Source organism: Peromyscus maniculatus, chromosome 19 (assembly GCF_049852395.1).
Source record: "Peromyscus maniculatus bairdii isolate BWxNUB_F1_BW_parent chromosome 19, HU_Pman_BW_mat_3.1, whole genome shotgun sequence".
Lineage (NCBI taxonomy): Eukaryota > Metazoa > Chordata > Mammalia > Rodentia > Cricetidae > Peromyscus > Peromyscus maniculatus.
This window is the reverse complement of record NC_134870.1, coordinates 68,939,733-68,961,863: the sequence shown is the minus strand read 5'-3', so window position 1 is coordinate 68,961,863 and position 22,131 is coordinate 68,939,733. Positions and strand designations below refer to the sequence as shown.

General features: G+C 49.6%; 1 protein-coding gene across 1 annotated transcript in view; it reads left to right on the top strand.

Moving 5' to 3' along the window:
* Positions 1-8,809: 8,809 nt before the first annotated feature.
* Positions 8,810-22,131, top strand: part of Ark2c (arkadia (RNF111) C-terminal like ring finger ubiquitin ligase 2C) — a 108,801-nt gene continuing 95,479 nt past the window's right edge. The window contains exon 1 of the mRNA XM_076555552.1: positions 8,810-8,933. Coding sequence (XP_076411667.1) covers positions 8,873-8,933 — 61 coding nt within the window. The 5' untranslated portion in view covers positions 8,810-8,872. The remainder of the gene's footprint in view (positions 8,934-22,131) is intronic.

The following is a 22,131-nucleotide window of genomic DNA, read 5'->3' as shown; positions in this document are numbered from 1 at the left end:
TAAATTATCCCATCTACCATTTGCCTCTGGGCTTTTACCTTTCTATATTCCATATACCTTTCTTTACTTCTTACTTACTTCTTTACTTCTTACTTATCTGGGTGGCTGGCTCCTGATATCCTCCTCTTCTTTTCTCATTCCTTGATCCTCTCTCCTCCTAGATTTTTCCTCCTCTTTATTCTCTCTGTCTGCCAGCCCCGCCTATCCTTTCTCCCGCCTTGCTATTGGCTGCTCAGCTCTTTATTAGACCATTCAGGTGTTTTAGACAGGCAAAGTAACAGAGCTTCACAGAGTTAAACAAATGTAACATAAAAGAATGCGACACATCTTTGCATCACTAAACAAATGTTCCACAGCATAAACCAATGTAACACATCTTAAAATAATATTCCATGACTTGCTGCGGTGTGAGAAGTGGCGTCTGAGAATGGTGCATCTGTGGGCCACCCTGTGCTATTTGTCTCCATGTGTTTCCACCCCTCATCCACCCACCAGCCAAGACAGAGGCACCGAGAGAATAAAAAACTAAAATGAGGTCATAATGTCTCCGTTAGCTGCAGGAAAATTTAAATAATCATTACATCATCTCAGACCTAGTTTATTCAATACACCTTTAATGTTCACTTAATACTTCAGGCCACTTCCTCTGCTTTCCTTTTCATGGTAAACTCTCCATGTGCTTTTTAAACACGTGTAAATTTGCAGTTTACCCATTTCAATAAGCCTGAATTTGGTCTTGTGTCACAGTCAAAACCTGTCTGGTGCATGCATGGGGAAGAATCAGTTATGGAATGATTTGACACCTGGTCATAGGTATGAGAAAATGAGAGAAAGGTGTAAGTAGTTATGACTTTGATGAGACAGAAGCTTAATTTTTTTTCCTGTATTTAAGAAATTGTAGGAGTACTGTCTCGGGGTTGGTGTGAAAACACTCAGTGTGGTCATTTGAATGTAACTGGCTCCCATAAGCTCATAGGGAGTGGCACTGTTAGGGGGTGTGGCCTTGTTGGAGGAAATGTGTCACTGTGGGGTGGGCTTTGAGGTCTCCTGTGCTCAAGCTATGCCCAGTGTGGAGACGGTTCACTTCCTGTTGCCTGCAGATCAAGATGTAGCTCTTTCTCCACACTCAGCTCCTTCTCCAGCATCTTGTCTGGCTGTATGCTGCCATTTCCACCATGACCATAATGGACTGAACCTCTGAACTGTAATTAAGCCACCCCAATTAAATGTTTTCCTTTACAAGAGTTGCCACAGCTATGGTGTCTCTTCAAGCAATAGGAACCCTAATTAAGACACTCAGTAGCTAAGATATTTCAAATTGCCCCTTCAGCATCTCCAGCCTGTCCGTTTCACTTTACTGTGTATGGCTGCTCCAGCCCCAGTCTTCACACCCACCTTCCAGTTAGCACAAATGATAACAAAAGAAGAAAGGCATAACTCCCTGCCTTGAAGAACATTTCTTAGAAGATGCACATGAAGTTCTGCTTGCATCTCATTGGTCAGAAGTGAGCCAAGAGCCATGCTTGACTGCAGTGGAATCTGGGAAATGTAGTCTTTATATTCAAATAAGAGTAAGAGGTTGTCTCATCAACAAAGAAGAACAGAGCAGAGGCTGGGGGCTGTTAGCAGTTCCTCAGCACCACCTTGGTCTTCTTCATGCCCATTCAGAACATGTTGAGAGTCAAACCACCATATGGGCAATAAGAAGAAAGCTTGCCTTTCAGAGTTGAGTCTGAGAGGCCTTTGAGTGGTGCCACTCTGGGTTTGGGGACAGATGGATTTGGCACTGCTTTTGGAATCTCGTGTGTCATAAGGAAAGCTGCCTGTAGAACATTCCTTTCCCTGGTTAGGAATGCTCGGTGTGTCCTCTTCCACCCTCACACTCATGCCCAGATTCATCATAATGTTCCGCCACCTGGTTTTCCAAACCCACCTAACGGATGTCCAGGTCCTGGAAACCATCACTTCCCTGCCCACTTTGTGTATGGATACATCACTTCCCCTAACCTTCCACATCAATTCTCACACTGCTAGTGCTCCCTACTGCCTACCAAATAAACACTTGAGTCCTGCACCAGGTGCATGAATACACACACACACACACACACACACACACACACACACACTCACACACACAGGCACATAGACACAAACACATGCACATATACAGACACACAGACACATAGAGACACACACAGACTCACACACAGACATACATACACATACATACACAGACACGCACACACAGAGACACAGATACACACACAGGCACATAGACACAAACACATGCACACATACAGACACACAGACACATAGAGATACATACAGACTCACACACAGACACACACAGACATACATACACATACATACACAGACACACGCACACACACAGACACATACACACACACAGGCACACAGACACAAACACATGCACACATACACACACAGACACAGAGACACACACAGACTCACACACACGGACACATACACACACACACACACACACACACACACACACACACACACACACACACACCATCATATTTCCTTGGCCCTCTGCGTAAGCTATAGCCACCAGCACACAGGTGCCCCTTGCCTCCACTGTAGGACATGGTCTGAGCAGCTGAAGGAGCTGAGACCTGAGATGCAGAGCCACCACACAGTGCCATCTGATCAGTGGGCCGACCTAATACCATCAGCAGCAAGAGCCACAAAGATGGCTGCCAGCTCTTTTGTTTTGCTTTCTTTTACTTTTGAAAATAATTCAAAGATAAATGTAGGAAAAACAACATAATGGACCTTCACGCATTTTCCCAAGTACTAACTCAGAGCCTGTCTGTGAGAGTATGTTTTCATTTATGTGCATGTATCCTTCTTCTGTAGAGCAGCAAGAGCCTTCTAGACCAGTGGTTCTCAAACTGTGGGTCTCAACCCCTTTGACAAACCTCTATCTCCAAAAAAAAAATCTATATTACGATTTGGAACAGTAGTAAAACTATAATTATGAAGTAGCAATGAAATAACTTTATGGCGGGGGTCATCACCGCATGCGGAACTTAGTTAGAGGGTCGCAGCCTTAGGGAGGCTGAGAACCACTGCTCGAGATAGTTTCCTATCACCAAGTGAGGGAAAGGTTGTTTGTGTGGACGCCATCATCATGCCACCACCTCTTCGAAAACAAAGCGATCCTTAGCATCCCAAAGACCAGCTATTGCTTTTCTCAAATTGCCCTGTGCCAGTTGGTCTCTTTGGGTTACATGTCACAAAAGGCTAGATACAACACTTGGATGACTCACCCTTTGTGCCTCTGCAGGCTCCCCCTAAGTCACCCTGATTCTTCTGATAATTTATTTTTGACAGAAATGGTTGGTGTGTCCTGTTGAGTCTTTGGCCTGGACATTGCTGATTGCATCCCCAAAGCATTTTCATTCCATTTCCTATTGATTGATATTCTCTGGAGGTTTTGATCCCGTTCTGGCGACACTTTCCCATTGCCTTTCTTTTGCTGGTAATGGCAGTCATTGGAGGTAACCACCTGGAATTATGATGCCATGTGGGTAGAGTATAAATGTCTTCATTACTTCTTATTAAAACCGTATCTTAGCATAGTACAGTCAGATAGGAAAGGTCAGGCGTCTGCTTGGTTCCTTCCCTTTATTTAACCGGTTTCTAGCATCTCTCCAAAACAAGCGTTATCCTCTGAGAAAGCCCCCGCACATCATCTCGGGGTTTCTGATGTCATGCCACTCCACCGGTAGGGGTTGAGGATCTTCAGTGTCTCAACTGGGCAGCCAGGGGCTGGGATCATTTATTTCCCTGTGGCACTGGAGACCTGGGGACTGGGCTAGAGCCCAACTATTTCATTCTGCTTGAGCTTTGCTGTGACTGCATGGCGGGGGTAGGAATACACAGTCCAATCATGTCTGCTCTTATGGTACCTCAACCCAGGATCGCCTTCCTTCCTCTTCTCTCTCTCTAGCACCTTCTTCTTCTTCCTTTGACTTTCCTTCTGAGCCCTATCCCCAGGGTCAAGCCAAGTTCCTGATGGGTCTACACGTTAGGGTCTTCATCCCAGCCTGACCCACTAAGAGGATTTCTTGATGACTCAAGCCCACCTCACTCTCAGTCTGGACTGTGTGGGAGGCTCTTCTTGATCACTGACTTTCTTCTGTTCACGGCCTGACCCTCGGGAGTTGAGTCTCTTTCTGCAGCAGACTGCCTCTCGACTCCCCATCATGCTCAATACAGAGCTACAGGGCCGCTCGTCGCAGGGGGAGTGTTCACTCGGAGAAACACCACTGTTTTGCACAGACTTTGATACCAGCCCGGTGTGGAGACCAGTAGGAGTTTTACCATTAGGTGTGGACATTTTTTTTTTTTTTTTTTTTTTTTTTTGGTTTTTCGAGACAGGGTTTCTCTGTGTAGCTTTGTGCCTTTCCTGGGACTCACTTGGTAGTCCAGGCTGGCCTCGAACTCACAGAGATCCACCTGGCTCTGCCTCCCAAGTGCTGGGATTAAAGGCGTGCGCCACCACCGCCCGGCATGGTGTGGACATTTTTATATCTACTTGACTACTGTGGTGGATGGTTTTCATCTGTGGACTCAAGGGCAATGATTGTTCATAGCTTGGATCAGTGCTGGGCTCTGCGTTAGCTTTGCATTGCTGTGAAGAATACTTGAGAAAACCAACCGCAGATCAGTCCTGGTTCCTTACTTCAGAGGTTTCGGTATGTGAACATCTTGGTGACAAGTGTGGAGTTACAGTAGAGTAGGGATCATCTCACAGTATCCGGAAAGCAAAGTGAGAGGAAGGGACCGGGGACAAGGCTCACCCCTTGACACTGACTAGCTCCTCCAGCTAGGCCCCTCCTCTTAATAGTCTGCACAGCTACGGATAATCTATTGATGAGGGAAATGCCCTTATTCAATTACCTCTCAGTAGTTCCACCGGCTGAAGACCAGACCTCAACACACGAGCCACTGGGAATATTTTGTATCCAAACCAAACAGGCTCCGAGGCTGTTCTCAAAACAGATGCTCCAGGCTCCAGAAACATGTCGAGCTGGAGAAATTTTTCTGTGGGTGGCCACAGCGGAGCCAGAAGACAGGACTCAAAGTGTGGGTCTGGGACCAAAGATAGCGTTGACTCTGTTCAATCTTTGCTTTCTCTTTTCTAAGTTAATTGATTAATTATATGTGCATGAGTGTTTTGCTTGCATGTGTGTCTGTGTGCCACATGCATGCCTGGTGCCTGCAGAGGCCAGAAGAGGGCATTAGATGTTTGTGAGCTGCCATGTGAGTTCTGGGAATCACATCCGGGTCCTCTGGAAAAGCAGCGCATGCTCTTAACCCAAGCCTCTCTCCAACCTTCATTTCTTTGATTTTGCTGTTGTGGGGTTTGGCTTTAGGACCACATGCATGTTAGGGAGGGGTTTGCGGTTGGGCTGTGCCCCCTTCCCTAACACTGTTAACTCTGGAGGATCACGTTTTCCCATTTAGGTCAGGAAGTACAAAGGGGCCTTCACTGTTGGTTTGTGTACCTGTTGCAACGCCCATGCTAAGCCCGCAAGCAAGCAGTGCATGATTTGGGGCACTGAACAGAAAGAACACGCAAAGAAGCCACCACCTTTCCTTAAGGAACAGAAAATTTCTACAAAACTTTTTTCATATTGGAAATACGCTTTATTGTACTTTTAATAGATTTTAACTAGTGGGAGGGAGAGTTGAAAATACCTCAACATTATGGGTTTAAAAGAGAAAGAGAAATGAGAGTAATACCAGACTATCCCTAAGGAGATATGGGTTCTAGTTCTAACTCAGCCAGAAATGATGGTGACGTTGTTCATACTCTGTCTTTGAACCTGTTTCCTTATCGATGAAGCATATGCGGGACCAGACAACAGCCATGTTTCATTCTTGTATTCAATATTGCATCCATGCTTTTATATTTCCATGTATTATTGACAGACATGATAGCTATTTTCTCGGTTGTTCCTCATGACAAACCCATGGCAACACAGAGGTGGGGCAGGGGATATTGTGCCCATTTAGGCAGCTGGGTATGTTGAGGCTGAGGAATATTTGATGCTGGGTCAAGGCTTGATTAAAATTGAAACTCTTCCTCCTACTCCACAATAGTTCCTTCTCAGCAGAAGGCATGTGTCTGTGGTGGATGCTGATATAATGAAGCAGGGGCATCTGTCTGTCAGGTTTCTTTGATGTCTGAATGAGTACAAAGCATGGAATTATTAGGCTTGATGATTGCTGCTCTGTCGCTGACTACTTTTGTCTGCTGGAGGCTCTGATTTGTGGTTGGCACTGAATGCATTAAATAGGCAAACATAAGTAGTAACTGGAAGGAAGAAGGTGACCGGCCAGGAGAGAAGGACAGGTTGGAGAAAAAGCAAATGGCCGGATGAGCCAGGTCCTGTCTGTGTACTCTCCTAGCACCAACATACTTGCTCATATTAATTCTAGGACAAAGCTGCTATCCTCACCCCATTTTCCAGATGGTGAAATCAAGACCTAGAAGGTTGCAAATTTGTTCAGCTATTAAGTATCAGAGCCAGATCGGGAAGCCAGGCAATCTGGTTTCAGAGTTTGCGCCCTTAGCACACTGATGCCAGGATTGAATTGAATAACAAGAAACCCTTGTGAGCTGCTGTAATAGAACATAAGATTAAAAAAAAAAAAAAAAAAAAGAACGCCTACTTAAGGCTAGCAACCTGACATTGGAACGAACATAATGCATATTGTTGTAGCACTGACAAAGGGGTTTGATTTTTTTTTTTTAATGTAGTATGTGGCAAGATATAAAACTTTCCATTCTAGGACTAAGGAATGCAGAAGTTCACTCTAAGCTTATAGTTCAACCAATGCAGTCCTACAATAATGGAAGATCGGGAACGAATCAGTAGCTTCAAGTAACTCATGCCTAAGGGCAGGAGAATGAGCCACGTGTTAAAGTGTAAAAAAACGAGTAGACTGGGACAACTCTGGTAACACTCCCACATGCACATGATAGGCAGGGCTTGGGAGAGGACAGGAAGCAATTCCAGTAGTTAGGTGTTGGTCCAGATCCTTGCTCTTTGACTTTTTTAGTGATGGCATGTTTGGTAGATAACAGCGGGAAAGAGCTGCAGGCCAACTCCGTTGAGGTGATTATCTGAGGGCAAGGCTTGGGCTTTGCTAGGTCTCCCTGGCTGCCTGCATCCTGGAGCTCGCTGGAGCTCGCCCATCTCAGAAGTGCCAGAGGACATTTTCCTGGAGTTCTTCAACTGCTCCCCCAGCTCCTACTCCTCTCCAGGGCATCTCCCAGCAAGCATCTCCCATCTCTACAGTAATGAGGCTCATTGGGGATTTTCCCTTTGCAGCTCTGAGGAGCATCCTGGGTTTGGGGGGTTGGGTTCTCAGTGCCATAAGTGCTGCACAGCACAGATGGATGTCCTGAGTGGGGTGAGATTCCGTCCACCTTCCTCTGTGGTCTTTGCCAGCTAGTCCATACTACATTAATTAATTAAAGTAGCCACTGGGTTTCGAAGAGAAGCCTGGTGTAGATGTCCTGTCTTGCCAGCAGGTGAGTGTCCTCTGGCCTTGGTACGGACCGGAAGCCTTCTTTCAGTGTGTTCATACTAAGTAGGCCGAATATGCCTGGAGATAGTCTGGGCTGTCTACTGAGAAGAGAGCTTCAGAAGGTGCTTTGGTCTCTAAGTATCTCGCTGGCTGGCCAAGGGTCACACATGACATGGAAGCTGGGCTTCCACGTGCTAATCGGCACCTATTTGCCTGTGCATGTGGAAGTGGGCGTGCCTGTGAAATGGCTGGACATGCCAGTGGCAGAGCAGAGGTGAAAGGTGGAGAAGGGGACTTGGGTTTCTGGACAATGTGTCACTGTCCTGATGGTGCGCACATCTCAGGGAATGTGTGGTTCTCAATTAAGCAAATTTTGGGTAGCTTTGTGCTCTGCAAGAGCAAGACCGCGGTGTGTCGGGCAGAGAGAGCATGGAGTATGCCGTCTTACCCGCGTCTGCATTCTGTGACCCAGTCTGTGTGTCTTTGGGAATGCGTTTTCGGCACGCATCTTGCTTAACAAGGCGTTTGTTCGTTGTTGTGTGCAAGTCAGTCTGTGCGGCAGTGCCCGGGTCCTGTTTGCGGCTGCTTGCTGGCTTTCCAGCTCACTTGCGCCTGCAGTCAGGCTCTGCACGTGCGCCAGCCTCTGTGCGCACGTCCCCGAGTGACCCGTGTGCGGTGCCCAGGGACCTCTGGGTCGTGTGCACTCGCTGCCTGTCGCTGCGCTGACGAACGCTCCTCCACATGTCCGGGAGCACGTCTCCCGTCGTGTGCACGCTCCGTGTGCACCCCGCCCGTGTGTGTGTGTGTGTGTGTGTGTGTGTGTGTGTGTGTGTGTGTGTGTGTGCAGGGCGCCGCGCGCTGCGGCCGGAGGACCGCGCCAGGCTCCACGCGCCCCGCGGCCGTCCCCCCTCCCCCGCGCGCACCGCAGCGGGCCCCGCGATTGGCCGCCCGCTCCTCTAGCCGTCACCTCCTCCCCCGCCCCGCGCGCCCGCGGTCCCCGCTGTCCCCCGCGGTTCCGGCGAGGCCGCGCCGCGCTGCGCTCCGCTCCCATTGGCTGCGCGCGCCTTTGTGTGGCGGCAGCTGCGGCCCCAGCGCCTTTGAATGTCGAGAGGGGCCGGGAAGGGAGCCTTTCCATGGGCCATCTGTCTCCCCGCCAGCCGCCGCCCCGCCGCCTGCGCCCCGCGCTCCGCCTCCCGCCCCGGCGGCTCCCGCAGCCCCGCCGCCCGCGCCCCGGAGCCGCGCCACAAAGGGCCCGCGCGCAGCCGCCGCCGCCGCCGCCGCCGCCGCGCGAGGAGCCAGGATGGTCCTGGTCCACGTCGGCTATCTCGTGCTTCCAGTGTTTGGCTCTGTGCGAAACAGAGGTATCGCTTTTTCCTTTCGGGGTCTGCTTCCTTCCGAGCGCGGATCGCCGCAGGCACCGGGCGGGGGCGGGGGCGGGCGCGGCGGGCGGGGGCGCAGGCACAGCCGCGGGGCGAGGCGAGCGGTGCTGCTTCCCACCCCCTTCTGGGGAGACCCCCGAGTGTGGGATGGCACCCTCGCGGGAGCTTTTGTAGTGAAGTTAGGATTTGGTGAATTTGGGTCCCTTTCTCCCCAGCCCCATATATTTTTTTAAATCATTATTTGCGGCGGACGTGGTTCCTCCAAATCACAGCCCCTTCCCCTACCTAGCCCTGTGTGACCGAAAGGAGATGCATGCCGTGTGTGTGTGTGTGTGTGTGTGTGTGTGTGTGTGTGTGTGTGTGTGAGAGAGAGAGAGAGAGAGAGAGAGAGAGAGAGAGATGGTGGTAGATTTAATTTTTTTTTTAAGGCATATGTGTTTTTTTTTTTTTTCTTTTCATTTTGGGGGCCTTAAGGCCAATGGCCGGTGAGCTGGGATCTGAGTATCAGCCCCATCCCATGCTCCGACCTTTTCCCTCTCATGGGTACTTGTACCTTCTTTTCCCTTCCTTTTCTCTCATTTAATCCTTTTTGTTTTATTGCCCTTATTCTGTGGCCCTGCACACCTCCCTCCCCGCAACTGTCTTTGTATGACAGTTGCAGTTACAGGTTCAAAATGCTTGTATGTATGCGTGTGCATGTGTATGCATGTCTACGTGTGTGCGCGCGCGCGCGTGCTTTCGAGCTTCGGAAATCAGACGTGCGCTGCCTTGCACCCCTGGGCCCGTCCGGAGCGGGTTGTCTGGTTCTTGGGTGTTGAGCTGTGCGTGAGAATGAGGTGGGAAGCTGCCCCCACGCCAGGCCTTTGCCCGGGGCAGGGGTTGACCAAGCAGCAGGCTGGCTATGTCTTTGTTTTTAACTGTGGTATATGGGGTGTGTTTGCACGGTCCCCCTTCCCCACGTCCCTTTTTCCTTATGTTCCCCTGCAACAATAGCTTGGGTTCCCCCTTTCTTCCCCCCACTCCACATTTCTTCCATTTTCTTTTAATCAAAAATTCCCACCTCCCAAAGCAAATCTGAGATACATCAATTCATTTTTTTTTTCTCCTTCTTTTTGTATTCTGCCTCTGGACTCACATTTCTCTTGGAAATGTTTCTTCTCTCCCACTCCACGTCTGCTTAAATCCCTACTGGCTAAGCACCCCCTCCCTTTACAAGAATGATGTCTTCCCTTCGCCGACCCCCTCTGCTCTTCCGAGTCAGAGCGGGGGATGGGGTCGCAGAGCCAGCGCTTTAGTGCGCCCCAGGGGCCAGACTGCACCAGGCTAGGAAAGCCCAGCCCTCTTTCAGGCAAACTATCCCCAACCCCGTGCCTCTCCCCAAAAACCCAAAGGCAAGATTGGCCCCTTAGGCCCGTTTGAACTGCAGGGTTTTTTTTTTTTTTGTGTGTGATGATAGAGTGATGACATTCTGCATTTATCAAATCTTTTTTTTTTCTTCATTGTGTAGCTCAGTGAATGGTCAACTCGCTGCTGTGTGCGCTGTGACCCTTCTGCCTCCGCATTTAGCTGTATTGTGACACCCTCTTAACCATTTCCTGTCTCCATCCGAGGAAGGCATTGCTATTTAAGCGGCAGTATCCCCTATCTCAGGCCAGCGTGGTGGGGGCTGGGGGGAGAGGAGGTCAGACTAGATCATGAAATGCCACCCCCTCCCCAATACACAATTATCTCTTATTACTTGGCATTTCCTCTTAAAACGGGTGTGCAACATTACACTAGGCAGAAATTCAAAAATGATTAAGAAGGGTGTTGAGCCTGAAAGTATAATTATCCTGATTAAATCATTATCATCCTCATTAATACCACCAATCTCTAAATACCATTGCAGCATGCTGGTTCCATGTTTTGAAATTCAAATTGTTCAGCTGCCTTTAAAATTTATTTTTAATAACCCTCCCCTCCACCAACAAAGATCCAACAAAACCAATTCTGCCTGTCAGAATTGCGATGTCAAACTTTCACGGTAAACACACCCACAGGAAATTTCAGGGTCTGAGGGGTGAGTTGGGCTGTGGGTGAAATTTAGCACAATGTGCTAAGGACACATGACCTTCCGATAGAGGATACTAATGCTTAATTCAAAGGTCCTAAACCACAATTTTCTTGTAAAACTATTAGACAGTCTGCTAGCTTAAGCCTGTTCTTTTTAGTTTCCTTTGTAGTAGCGTAGGATGTAGGCCATTTCAGAACAGATATAGAGAAATAACCATTTTTGTATCTTCATCTTGTTTAGCTGAGTACATTGCACTGTAAATCCCTGTTAAGTGGATTCCTTTTGCCTTGGCTTGGAGGCTGTAGCAGCCCATTTTCCACTTGTCTGGGTGACCATCAGCTGGCCTCCTGGCAGCACCCAGGCATAACATTTAGTTGGAGGCAAAATTTATTAAATCTATATTAAAAAGAAAATCTTATGATGAAATGGCAGTTGCTGCTATTTAAGCCTCTGAAAAATTGGTGCACCGCGGTCCCTGGCTGAAGGGGAGCTGGCTCTGGCCATAGGGTCCTAACTGTTTAATTGTACAATGTCAAGAGCATCTTTGGACATCTGCCCTGGCCCTCAGGGCTGCCCCTTTAACAGCCGGCTCCCTTCTGCTGCCTGGCCAGCCAGACCTGCTTGAAAACGGAAACAAAACAGCAGCAGTCATGAAAGAATAAGGCGCCTACTTTGAGGGCCCTTCCAAAATAGTCACAAGCAGCCTCCCCAGAATGCCATTTGGCGATTTGAAAAGAAAAAGAAAATGCAAAACAAAACAAAATAACCAAAAAAAAAAAAATTATAAACCTCAGCAAAATGGTTTTCCATTAAACAGGGGTAGCGTGTTCCGCTGTGCTGAATTACTTCCTGTTCTTATTTTGTGGGTAATTTTTTATGTATCGAATATCCTTTTGGTTGTGTATCTTTTCACCTTTTCTTGTACTAAAACTAAAGCATGATGTGTATTTTTTTACATCCCCCAGTTGACAATGTACAGCGCTCGGTTAGAGACGTTCCCCTGCTGAACCGTACTGTGGTCGTGTAGCCCGGCCATCTGCTCATTGTACGCTGCTTTTGTTCTGTCGCCCCTCCGAAGCATGGTGGGCCCAGCCTTTTCTTTTCCTTTTTTTTTTTTTTTTTTTTACTTTATTTTTTTCCTTTTTTTTTTTTGTATTGTGTGCATGATGACATTGTTACACACAGAATCCACTAATACTAATATACAATCTCAATAAAGAACTAGTTTTTCCTATATTAACCTAGTGTGCTTTTTCTCTTGCTGTTTCCCCATTTACTGTCGTATCCCGCTGTTTAGAACCTCCTTGCTTTTCTGTCCTCAACCTCACCCACCCACCACCCCCACCTCCCATTGTAAGGTTTGAGTGAATGCCTTTTCTTTTCCTTTCCTTTTTTCCTTTCCTCTCTCTCTCTCACCCCTTTTTGTGGTATAGATATGGTGACTCTAAGGTCATGTCGCCCCTCTCTTAGGACAATAGGAGCCTGGGGCCATGGGAAGGGTCAGCTGTCCTCTCACACTGAAACAGCCCCACTGCATAGAGATCCTCTATCTTTGGCCACCTGGGTACTCAATACCCTCCACTTTTCATCTTAGTGTCCGAGCTGCAAGGCGTTGGAAAGAAAGGAGAATTCACACTGAGGTTGAGAAAAGGGATACTGTACTTAACTAGCAATCTTGTAGTATCGACTCACCTGAAAAAAAAAAAAAAACCATTTTGAGTTGCGTTTCAACTTTCCGTTCACTGTCTCATTGATTGACTGTCCTGATAAATCATGCTGGGGGTGACACGTGACGTGTAACTGATCCAAAGCACTACAGCATCCCTTTCTATGTGTATATTGAAATTCTTGAGATCTACAGTGTAAGTTTGTCCTTTGGATCCCGGGTAAGGAAAATGCTTGGGACGGAAGCCCCCGAGCGCCCCCCACGCCCCCCCCCCCCCGCCCCGTCCCAGGGATGGCAGCCCCACCTGGAACTGTAAGAATAAGAGTCAGTACTTTCTGTGGGCTGTGAGCCAGTTAAAGCTGATTATAGCCTGCTTGCCTGACAGCTGCTTCATCTGTGGCCCTAGGGCCTCTCTGGGGAGAAAGCAAAGGAGATCTGGCCATTGTCTCAGAGTGTGCGCTCCTTGGAGTGGGGGTGGGGAGGTCAGGAGGGAAGTCGGGACCCGTGTCCAAACTGAATTGCAAGAACCCTTCGAAGTATCTTTACCCTCTTCCTATGACGGCTCTGAAAAAGCAACAGAAAAGTGTCTCCTCCCCCCACCTCAGCATTTGTCAGCTACATCTATTCAGTTTCGGCCCAGAACAAGCCTTGTTAAATGAGGCGTTTTAGACACCAGAGGAAATCAGTTGATTAAAGAAATTCATGGTTCCTTCAAGGGGTCATCATTTTGAAGCTGTTTCTCTTGGCGGATGTCCTAAGTCCTGGCTCGTCCAGGCCGTCTTCTGGGCGGGCCTCCGCCGACGGTTCCCTCAGGGAGGATGGCCCACCCCCTCACTGCTGCCTGACCACTGTGCTTCCTTGCCTTCTTTGTGGCCTCGTGAGACACTCCCCACCCCCAAGGGCTGCCCTCTTTGCTCTGTCCCTTTGTTCTTTTCTTCCCAGCCTGGGTGGAAAAGCTGGGCTGATTTACTGTGACACACGGACACACATGGATGTTCTTGGCGGAGGCTGTGCTATGGTGTGTGCAAAAGGAGACATGTGGGTCCGTGAGGCCAGGCCCTTGAAGGTTTTCTGGTTTTTCTTTCATTTATTTTCCTTATGGTTTATCTGAGACCTGAGTTTGGTAAAGCAAAATAACACTTCCATCCAACTTCAATAACAATCAAAACAAATTGGGTGACCATTCCCATTTCTCCCTAAAGAGAGATCAATATTAATCAACTCTAATATTTTATTTTTTTTAAGTTGATGTTCAGTATTTTCAGAATTCTCCAGCAGTACATTTCAAGGCTAGTTCTTCAATAGTCCAGAAGTAGTCCAGAATGCAATTGCCAAATGGCATTGTGCCTTAGCAATGTGTTGAGTCTGTACTGTACACGCCCCGGCTTATCAGAACTAAATATCTAACATATTTGCGAGAATTCTCCCCCAACTTTACGATCCAACAACTATAAAGTCATTGCACACTGTCTTTCTTCTCTCAGCCTTCTGTCTGCTGTACGAACATTGACTCCAGGATTTTGCACAAGCTGCCTGTAAATGGACCAGGTAACCCATGGTCTCCGATAAGATGGAGTATAGCTCCTGTTCCAGTTTTCTCTGGATTTCCCTCCTGACCAGCATTCGATAAGCCCCACTTCATTAATGAGTTTTCTTAAGTAGAAATTTCCCACACAACAGCAAATACAATTAAACCTTGCAGATGGGGGGAAGGGCCACCCAGACCACTGATGTTCTTTTATGCAGATGAGTGACAGCCTGGCGACCTCGTCTACACTTTTCTCACCTTCCTTTTCCCCCATGTCCTTTTTCTCTTTAAATAAGCATCTTGAAGTTTCTCTTGGGAAGCTTGATGGCTTCCTAGGAGGGTGAAGCCACAGCTTTGGGCTGTATCTGGTATTAGGTGGGGTTTTCCTAGAGCTGGCCAGAAGACCATCAGCTCTTGAACCATGACTGTGGCTCTCTCAATTCTCCGGGACCACTGCTGCCCAGACATATGGGACACTTTCACATTAGTTTCCGTATGGCTGTAAATAGCTTTAAAAGATCCCCAGCTTAACATAGTGTGAAGCAAATCAGTGTCAGTTTCCGGTATGATTTAGCCACAGAGGGCCTTCCCGCGGAGAGGCTCAGATTCAGGGTGATTGATGAAGTCCTTGCAATGCCTGTTCCTCATATGTTCACTCATTCATTCCTCCATTTGCTTACTTGTTCATTCATTTTAGTTAATGAATATTCATTAATTACCTTCCTGGACCAAACGCTGCACTTAGGGGGTGCTGAGGAGAGACCTCCTAAAACTTATGCTGCCTGAGACACTGGAGCAGAGGGCCCACATGGATGGCAGAGTGACCTCATTTGGAGTAGTCTAGAACTTGAGTCCTGGCTGTCTTGGCCTGGAAAGGGAATATAGGTACCATTCTGAACACCGTCTGGATAATGACCATCCTAAAGCCTGCCTCAGAAGGTGCGTTCAAACTCTTCAAAGGCACCTGGCTCACAGCAGGGGTCAAAGGCAGGGTAGATAGCTGCCTCTCATCTTCATAACCATGGGTATTGATTGTCCCAAGGATCAGAATCCCACAGTGAGAGACGGTGTTGTGGAGGGTTGTTGTGTGTACCTGGGAGGTGACATGCACACTGAAGTAGAGAGTACCAGGTGGGGTGGGAGACAAGAACAGGACATGCGTGTGGTATGTGCACATGGGTGGTGGTGGGGAGACCTATGTAGGATTGTTGCTTTCTGCAAGTGCATGGGTCATGGTCCTGTGTTTGAGCAAGTCTCCTGAAATCATAACTCCAGGGCTATATAGCACCAGGTCTATAGAATGTATAGACAACATCTGGAAGGGATTTTGAGGCCAGTTTCTGAGGCCTTTGGGACAGTTTGGACTTGCTTCTTTGTCCACTGAACTCTCAGGAGAAGCAGAGAAGTCTCAGAGAAACTTCTTCTGGCACCTGTGACTGAGAGCTGAGACTAAGGGACTGAGGCCAGGGGGGAGGCCACGGCAGCCTTCCAGTGGGATAGAGCCCCAGATTCCATGTCTAGGGAGTGAGAGGAAGATTTACATCATGGGCCGTGCCATGAGGAGAAATGTCCAGGATCAAGTTGATGTGGAGGACCAAGGGACAGTAGGTCTTCGGTGTGCCTTGGACAGTGTAAGATCACAAAGGCGAACAGAGATGAGGGGACCAGTCAGCTTTGGGGAACTGTGAGCCCAGCATTGGATAAACATGGAATTTGGCAGAGAGAAGGACACTGTGGCCATGCCTGGGACCAGAGACCTCTAGGATTTCCTGCGGTTTTAGTGGGAGGAGGCCACAAGCTTCAGTAGTGACAATTGCTCGTGCGGTCTTGATGCTCTCTCCACGTCTGGAGTCCCCTACTGGGTTGTTCACATGTATCTTCAGCCGCTAGGCTCGCCCTGGGAGCTGCCCGACTCAAAACCTCAGCCTCTCTGCCAGCTGTGCCACTCTGTCCAGATGTTACAGTCTGAAGTTTTATTGTATTTCAACCCTTGAGCAAAGAGGCTCCAGGTATTTGAGTGCCAGGGCCATAGCTGGGTTGGTACACACACACACACACACACACACACACACACACACACACAGAGAGAGAGAGAGAGAGAGAGAGAGAGAGAGAGAGAGAGAGAGACAGAGACAGAGACAGAGACAGAGACAGAGAGGGTGAGAGAGGGACAGGGAGAGGGAGAGATGAAGAGAGTCACCTGTACCCATGGGGAAGAAGAAGCTAGAAGGAACCAATCTTGGTGAACAAAGTTGGAGATCAAAGGCATGGGTGTGGCACACACCAAGAGGATGTGTGTATGTGGCACGTGAGGTGTGATCTCAGGGTTGGTCCATTATCATCTCATTTCCTTCAGGTATGACCATAACCTGTGAGGAGGTAATTGAGGATCTGGAAGGAAATTGAGGCTCAAATTGCCAAAAGCCTTTGCCACTCTCTTCCTGTTAGCACAAGTGGCTGACCCAAGGCAACTGGCCACCCAGTCTCGATCCCCTGAGTCTTCTGTAGTTTGTAGACTGTCAGGTAAGCCCAGGAAAGCAATCTTTGCTTGGCATTTGTATCTGGTGGGAACAACTCCAGAAAGCCAGGGTCCATGTCCACATGGAGATGACTGAGCTAGGAGGAGGTTTAATGTTCTCAGCACTGAGCCGGTGACCCCACAAGGGAACTCTGAAATACAAGGTTAGAATGCCCGGGGGACAAGTGTTCCCATGTCTCCAGCTGGGAGCTGTGTCCTGGGATGGTAAGTTCTTTACCTGTAGATGCTTACTCAGAGGCAGCCGCCAGAGGTCTGGGAGGTACAGCCTCCTGATTTCTGCAGATAGAATAGCGGTGTCTCTCATGCTGTGAGTCCATGTTGCTGTCTTTCTGAGATCACCTTGATGACTTCACAGATGACGTGCACTACATCACAGAGATGACAGAAACCCATCCTGGAAGGTTTAGAAAGTCAAGTGAGGGCGTTCTCCCTGCTGTGATCCAGTGAACATATGCATACGATGCCTTCCACATTCACCCTGGTGTGATCCAGTGAGCGCATGCATGAGATGCCTTCCACATTCGCCCTGGTGTGATCCAGTGAGCACATACATGAGATACCTTCCACATTCACCCTGGTGTGATCCAGTGAGCACACACATGAGATACCTTCCACATTCACCCTGGTGTGATCCAGTGAGCACATACATGAGATGCCTTCCACATTTGCCCTGATGTGATCCAGTGAGCACATACATAAGATGCCTTCCACATTTGTCCTGATGTGATCCAGTGAGCACATACATGAGATACCTTCCACATTCACCCTGGTGTGATCCAGTGAGCACACACATGAGATGCCTTCTACATTCACCCTGGTGTGATCCAGTGAGCACATAGGTAAGATGCTTCCCACATTTGTCCTGATGTGATCCAGTAAGTGCATGCATGAGATGCCTTCCATATTTGCCCTGGTTTGATCCAGTGAGCACACACATGAGATATCTTCCCTATTTCTGCATATGCACTTGGTGTGTGCTTGTAGAGTTGGGATATAAACAACTTACGTTTTCAGTACTGGAGATGGAATCAGGGCCTCATGTATGCTAGGCAAGTGCTCTACCACTGAGGCACATCCCAGTTCCCCCCCCCCCCTTTAAGTTTTTAGAGTCTTCCCAAGTTGTCTTTAGACTGGCCTCAAACTTCTTGCCTCAGAGTGCTGAGTGGCTGGGATTACAGGCCTTCCACACTAGGCCCAGCTACTGTCTCCGTTTTTATTTCACATGACATGAGCAGTTTCACAGTGTGCTGTTCTCACAGGCCGGGTAGCATTTCTCTCGAGACGTTCCTGGTGAGCCAGGAGTGAGGTGGATTGCAGGCCTCTCTGGGTTGGCCTACCCCAGCCACGGGTTATTGTGGTGGTTCCTGCCCTCTACCAGGTCCTTCCACCGACCGACCAACCGACAGGCTCAGGGAGGGTAGAGGGGAGGGGCTAGAGAAGAAATGCAGCTGAGATAATGTCACCAACAGCTCAGGGTCCCATCCTTCTCCTGCCAGGAGCTTCCATATTGGTCTTGAGCGAGTCTGTCTTCCCCTCCGTTCGGGGACCCTGCTCATCAGATGGCGACTCTGTAGTTTGTGCTTTCTGGGGTTTGTCACATGGAAGCGTCCAGAGAAGCCAGCCAAAGGCAAGAGTAATAATAAAGACCCTCGCAGAGCTCAGTGGAAGTGGCCTGGCCTCCATCTCTCTCTGTCACTAACCGCCCTACGAGGCTGGCCAAACCCAGGGCTCTCTGACTTCACTTCCTGTCTGCCAAGGAGAGAATCGGCCTAATTACCCTTCCTGCTCTAAAAAAAAAAACCCCATGATTTCCTCTTGGTGTGAACTTGCACTTCCTCTGGCCCTTTTGCCTTTTCTCTGGGAGGCAGCCACTCGTGCCTCGGTGCCTGGTGGGCGAGCGCCCTGCTGAAGGCAGGTTACCTGGTGCCGTAAGCAGGGAAGGATCAGCGCTGGGCAGGAGGAGACTTTCCTTGAAACATGAATGAGGTGTGCTGCCTTGGGCTGGGTAGCCCCTCATCCCGAAAGGGATGGTGACATCACTTACGTGGTAGCTTGGGCACGGCAATGCCAACCTGTGCTTCCCCAGCCCAGGAGAGGACGTGTCAGAGATGAGGTGGTGGGGCAGGAGCCTCTGGCTGGAGGGAGCAGGCTGGCTTGGCTAGCACCTGTCTCAAGGATGGGAGAAACCTGGGCATCTGCCCCTTCTCTCCCTCCCCTCTGATGTGGGAGCTGAGGGGGGAGGTGCCTTGCTCTCTGTCTCTCTAGACAGCTTAAGTTGCTCTAGCTTTCCTCCTCAGCTGCCAGAGTCCCTTTTTGCCCCCTTCCTCAGAGCTCAGGGCCCCCTCTGGGCTGCCTGCCTTTCTGGCCCACCCCCCCTCCCCATCCTGACTCAGAGCAACAGCTTCTGTGCCTGAGCTCTGTGGGAACGGATGGATTAATGTGACCATTCCCACTCTGGACTGTCCTGCCTTAGCCAAAAGATGCTCTTCCACAAGACCTCAGCCTGCTTGGCAGGGCTCATTCCCTGGAGGGAAAAGCCACAAGGCCTCCCAGCACCTAACTCTTTACCACCGAGGCCTTGGCCTCCTGACCAGAGCTGAAGATCCTGTTCCACAGAAAGGGGAGAGAGATGGGAAGACAGGCCCAGGCATCTCTTCTCACAGCTTCCTGCACCACTGTCCCCCCGCAACCCAAAATGTACCTAACTTCTGCCAGGAGAGGGTGACCACGGAGGTGGCTGGTCAGGCCTCAATTCTGGTCCAATCAGTGTTCACCAGAGCCCCTCATCTTGGATGCCAGAGTGAGCAAGCCTCAGCCTTGGCCTCACCTTGTGGGCAGAGGAAGACGTCAGGCCAGGTCAGGAGTGGGGGGGGCACCCCAGCGCTGTGAGGGATGCTCCAGTTGCTCCAGCGCGGGGTGTCACCTGCCGCAGAGCCTCAGGGGACTGACAGCAAGACTCGATGCAAGGATGAAGCTGTGACGTGGGTGAGCACAGGCCTGTGGCCCGGAGGGGGAGGTCCTTAGCTTGGTCATGCCAGGCAAGTGAGGGCAGATAGAAGAGATGGAAACAAAGCGTGGGTGCTGGCCTGGGGTGGCATTTCTTCTGGAGGGTCCCTGTGCCTTCCCAGAGAGATGTGGGAGAATGCAAAAGCAGGAAGGGGAGGCAAGAGGGGTGGCAGAGGCTAGCTCCATTGTACTGCCCCAGGCCCCCCCCTAAGCAGGGGTCTTTATCAGTCCCATGTATTCCAGGTCTGTGCTCTGAGAGCGCCCCCTGGCAAGTGGGTGTCCTTTCTCACGTCACCTCTAGACTGCAGGGAAACTAGCTATGTGCTTGGAAGATCCCAGGACTCTGAGTCTGGGGCCAGAAAAGGGCCGGAATTAAGGTGGGGCAAACTGCAGTTTCCAGCCTTTACTTCTGAAGTTGTAGAAAAAGTGATTTTTAGATAAATTAAGCAAGGGATCCTGCTTGACATGAACTTGAGGGAAAAGCCAGAACTTTGTGATATACCCAGTCTAGGCCATGTCCTGACTGTGGGGCTGCCTCACACCCTTTCTGAGTGTGAGCGCTTCAGGGGCAGGTGAGGAATACTTGGCTGGCCCAAGGCCTCATCTTCCCGGTGCTGGAGACCCAAGCTGTCTAGTGGCTGAAGTTGGAACTTTGTTCTCCAAAGTCCCCGGAAGGATGGGAGCCAGGCCTTTTGACTCTGATGGCCCCTGGGCTCTTGGGTGTTGACCTAAGGCCAGGTAGAAGTGTCATGGGTCCCCCTACCTCCAGGTGTGGCAGTTAAGGGTGGCTTTACGGATGTGCCTGAGTGAGTCTTGAAGACACCAGGGATGTAACTGGGCAAAAGGAGGTGAGAGATTGGGGATGAGCTCATGGTTGGGGCCTGAGAGAGAGGCCTCCTGAGGAGACGCCGAGCTGGCGCCGTCCCTGGTGCACCGAGAGAGATATCTTAAGGACTCTTTTCTTCTTATTGTGGTAAAATACATATTGCATAAAATTTGCCTTTTAAATCAGTGGTATTACATATACCCACACAGTGTTGTGCGGCCACCACTGTCTGCTATTTCCAAACCTTTCTCCAATCATTTCAAACTAAGGTGTCCTTAGTTTTCCCCAATTCCCAGGGGTCTGTTCCCAGGTAGGGCTGGGGCTGCATTTGCTGAGTGTCTTTCGGAAAGGAATGGGGTGGCGGTGGTGGTGTGTGTGTGTGTGTGGGGGGGGAGGTAGGGATAGGGAAAGATAAGAAGAGAAGGGGACACACACACACACACACACACACACACACACACACACACACACACCATACACACAGATAGCAAAGAATGTCTAGCTTTTGCCCTCAGGCAAATCTGGCTTACTACCGACCAGTTGGGTGATTTGTTCTTCTCTGAACCTCAATATCCTCTTCTGCAAAGATGGAGTAGAGTTGATTTAATACCAGCAACTTGAGAAGATGATAGGAGCCATTTATGACGCATATGGAGTGTGAGGTCTGCAAAGTCCTGGAAGTACTTAGCAAAAAAAGATGGTCTTTTCTGAGCCCCACCCATGTGCTCCCTCCCTTTCAGCAAGCACTCCCTGCCTGTCCAGGTTGGAAACAGTCCTGAGGGTGTGGAGAGTACATATGGGCTCTGGGCAGACAGGAGAGGGTCAGGCATGTTGCATGTAGCTTAGTTGTCTAAGCAGTTCCTGAGCCTCCATTTGGGGTTGCGGGTAGCAGAGACACAGATGACCTCTGGCCACAGCTTCCTTGGGGACATCTGAACACTCCTGAATGGGTAGAGAAGGCACAGACGGGCTCCACAACCAGAACTCAGCCAGTGGTCAGTCTGGGCAGCAGTGTGGGCCATTCTTTGGCCACAAGGGATGGGGAGAGGCCACAAAACCCCACAGAAGTCTGGGGGTCCTCTAGGGGAGGGAGATCCGGGCTCTGCAGCTGTCAGGCCAGGTCTGGCCCCTGCCCTGCCCACTTGGGCTCAAATCCAATCCAAGAGGCAAATGTCAGAGTCCTGTGGCTGTCACTTTCATCTGAATTTTCTTTTCTTTTTCTGGAGTATTGGGTCCCTCTAGCTTCATCGCCATCCCACCCATTCCATCCACTCTCTCTCTCCTCCCTCTCCTGGCCTGGTCATTTCTGCTGCTGTTTCTCTACTTCCTCTCCCGTCCCGTCCCTCTGCTGGTCTGCAACCTCCCTGAGCACTTCCGTGGGGGCTTGCTGCTCTGTCTTCAAAAGAGTCATGTGAGGGGTGACGGGATGGTCGAGGTCTCCCTCTGAAGTGGTCAACCCTCCGGGGCCATTGGTTCTGGCCTCTAACAATAAGGTTCTCATTCTTACCTGCCGTGATGAAGTAAGCTGTGGATGTACTGCACCCTGCCATGATGCCTGCCTG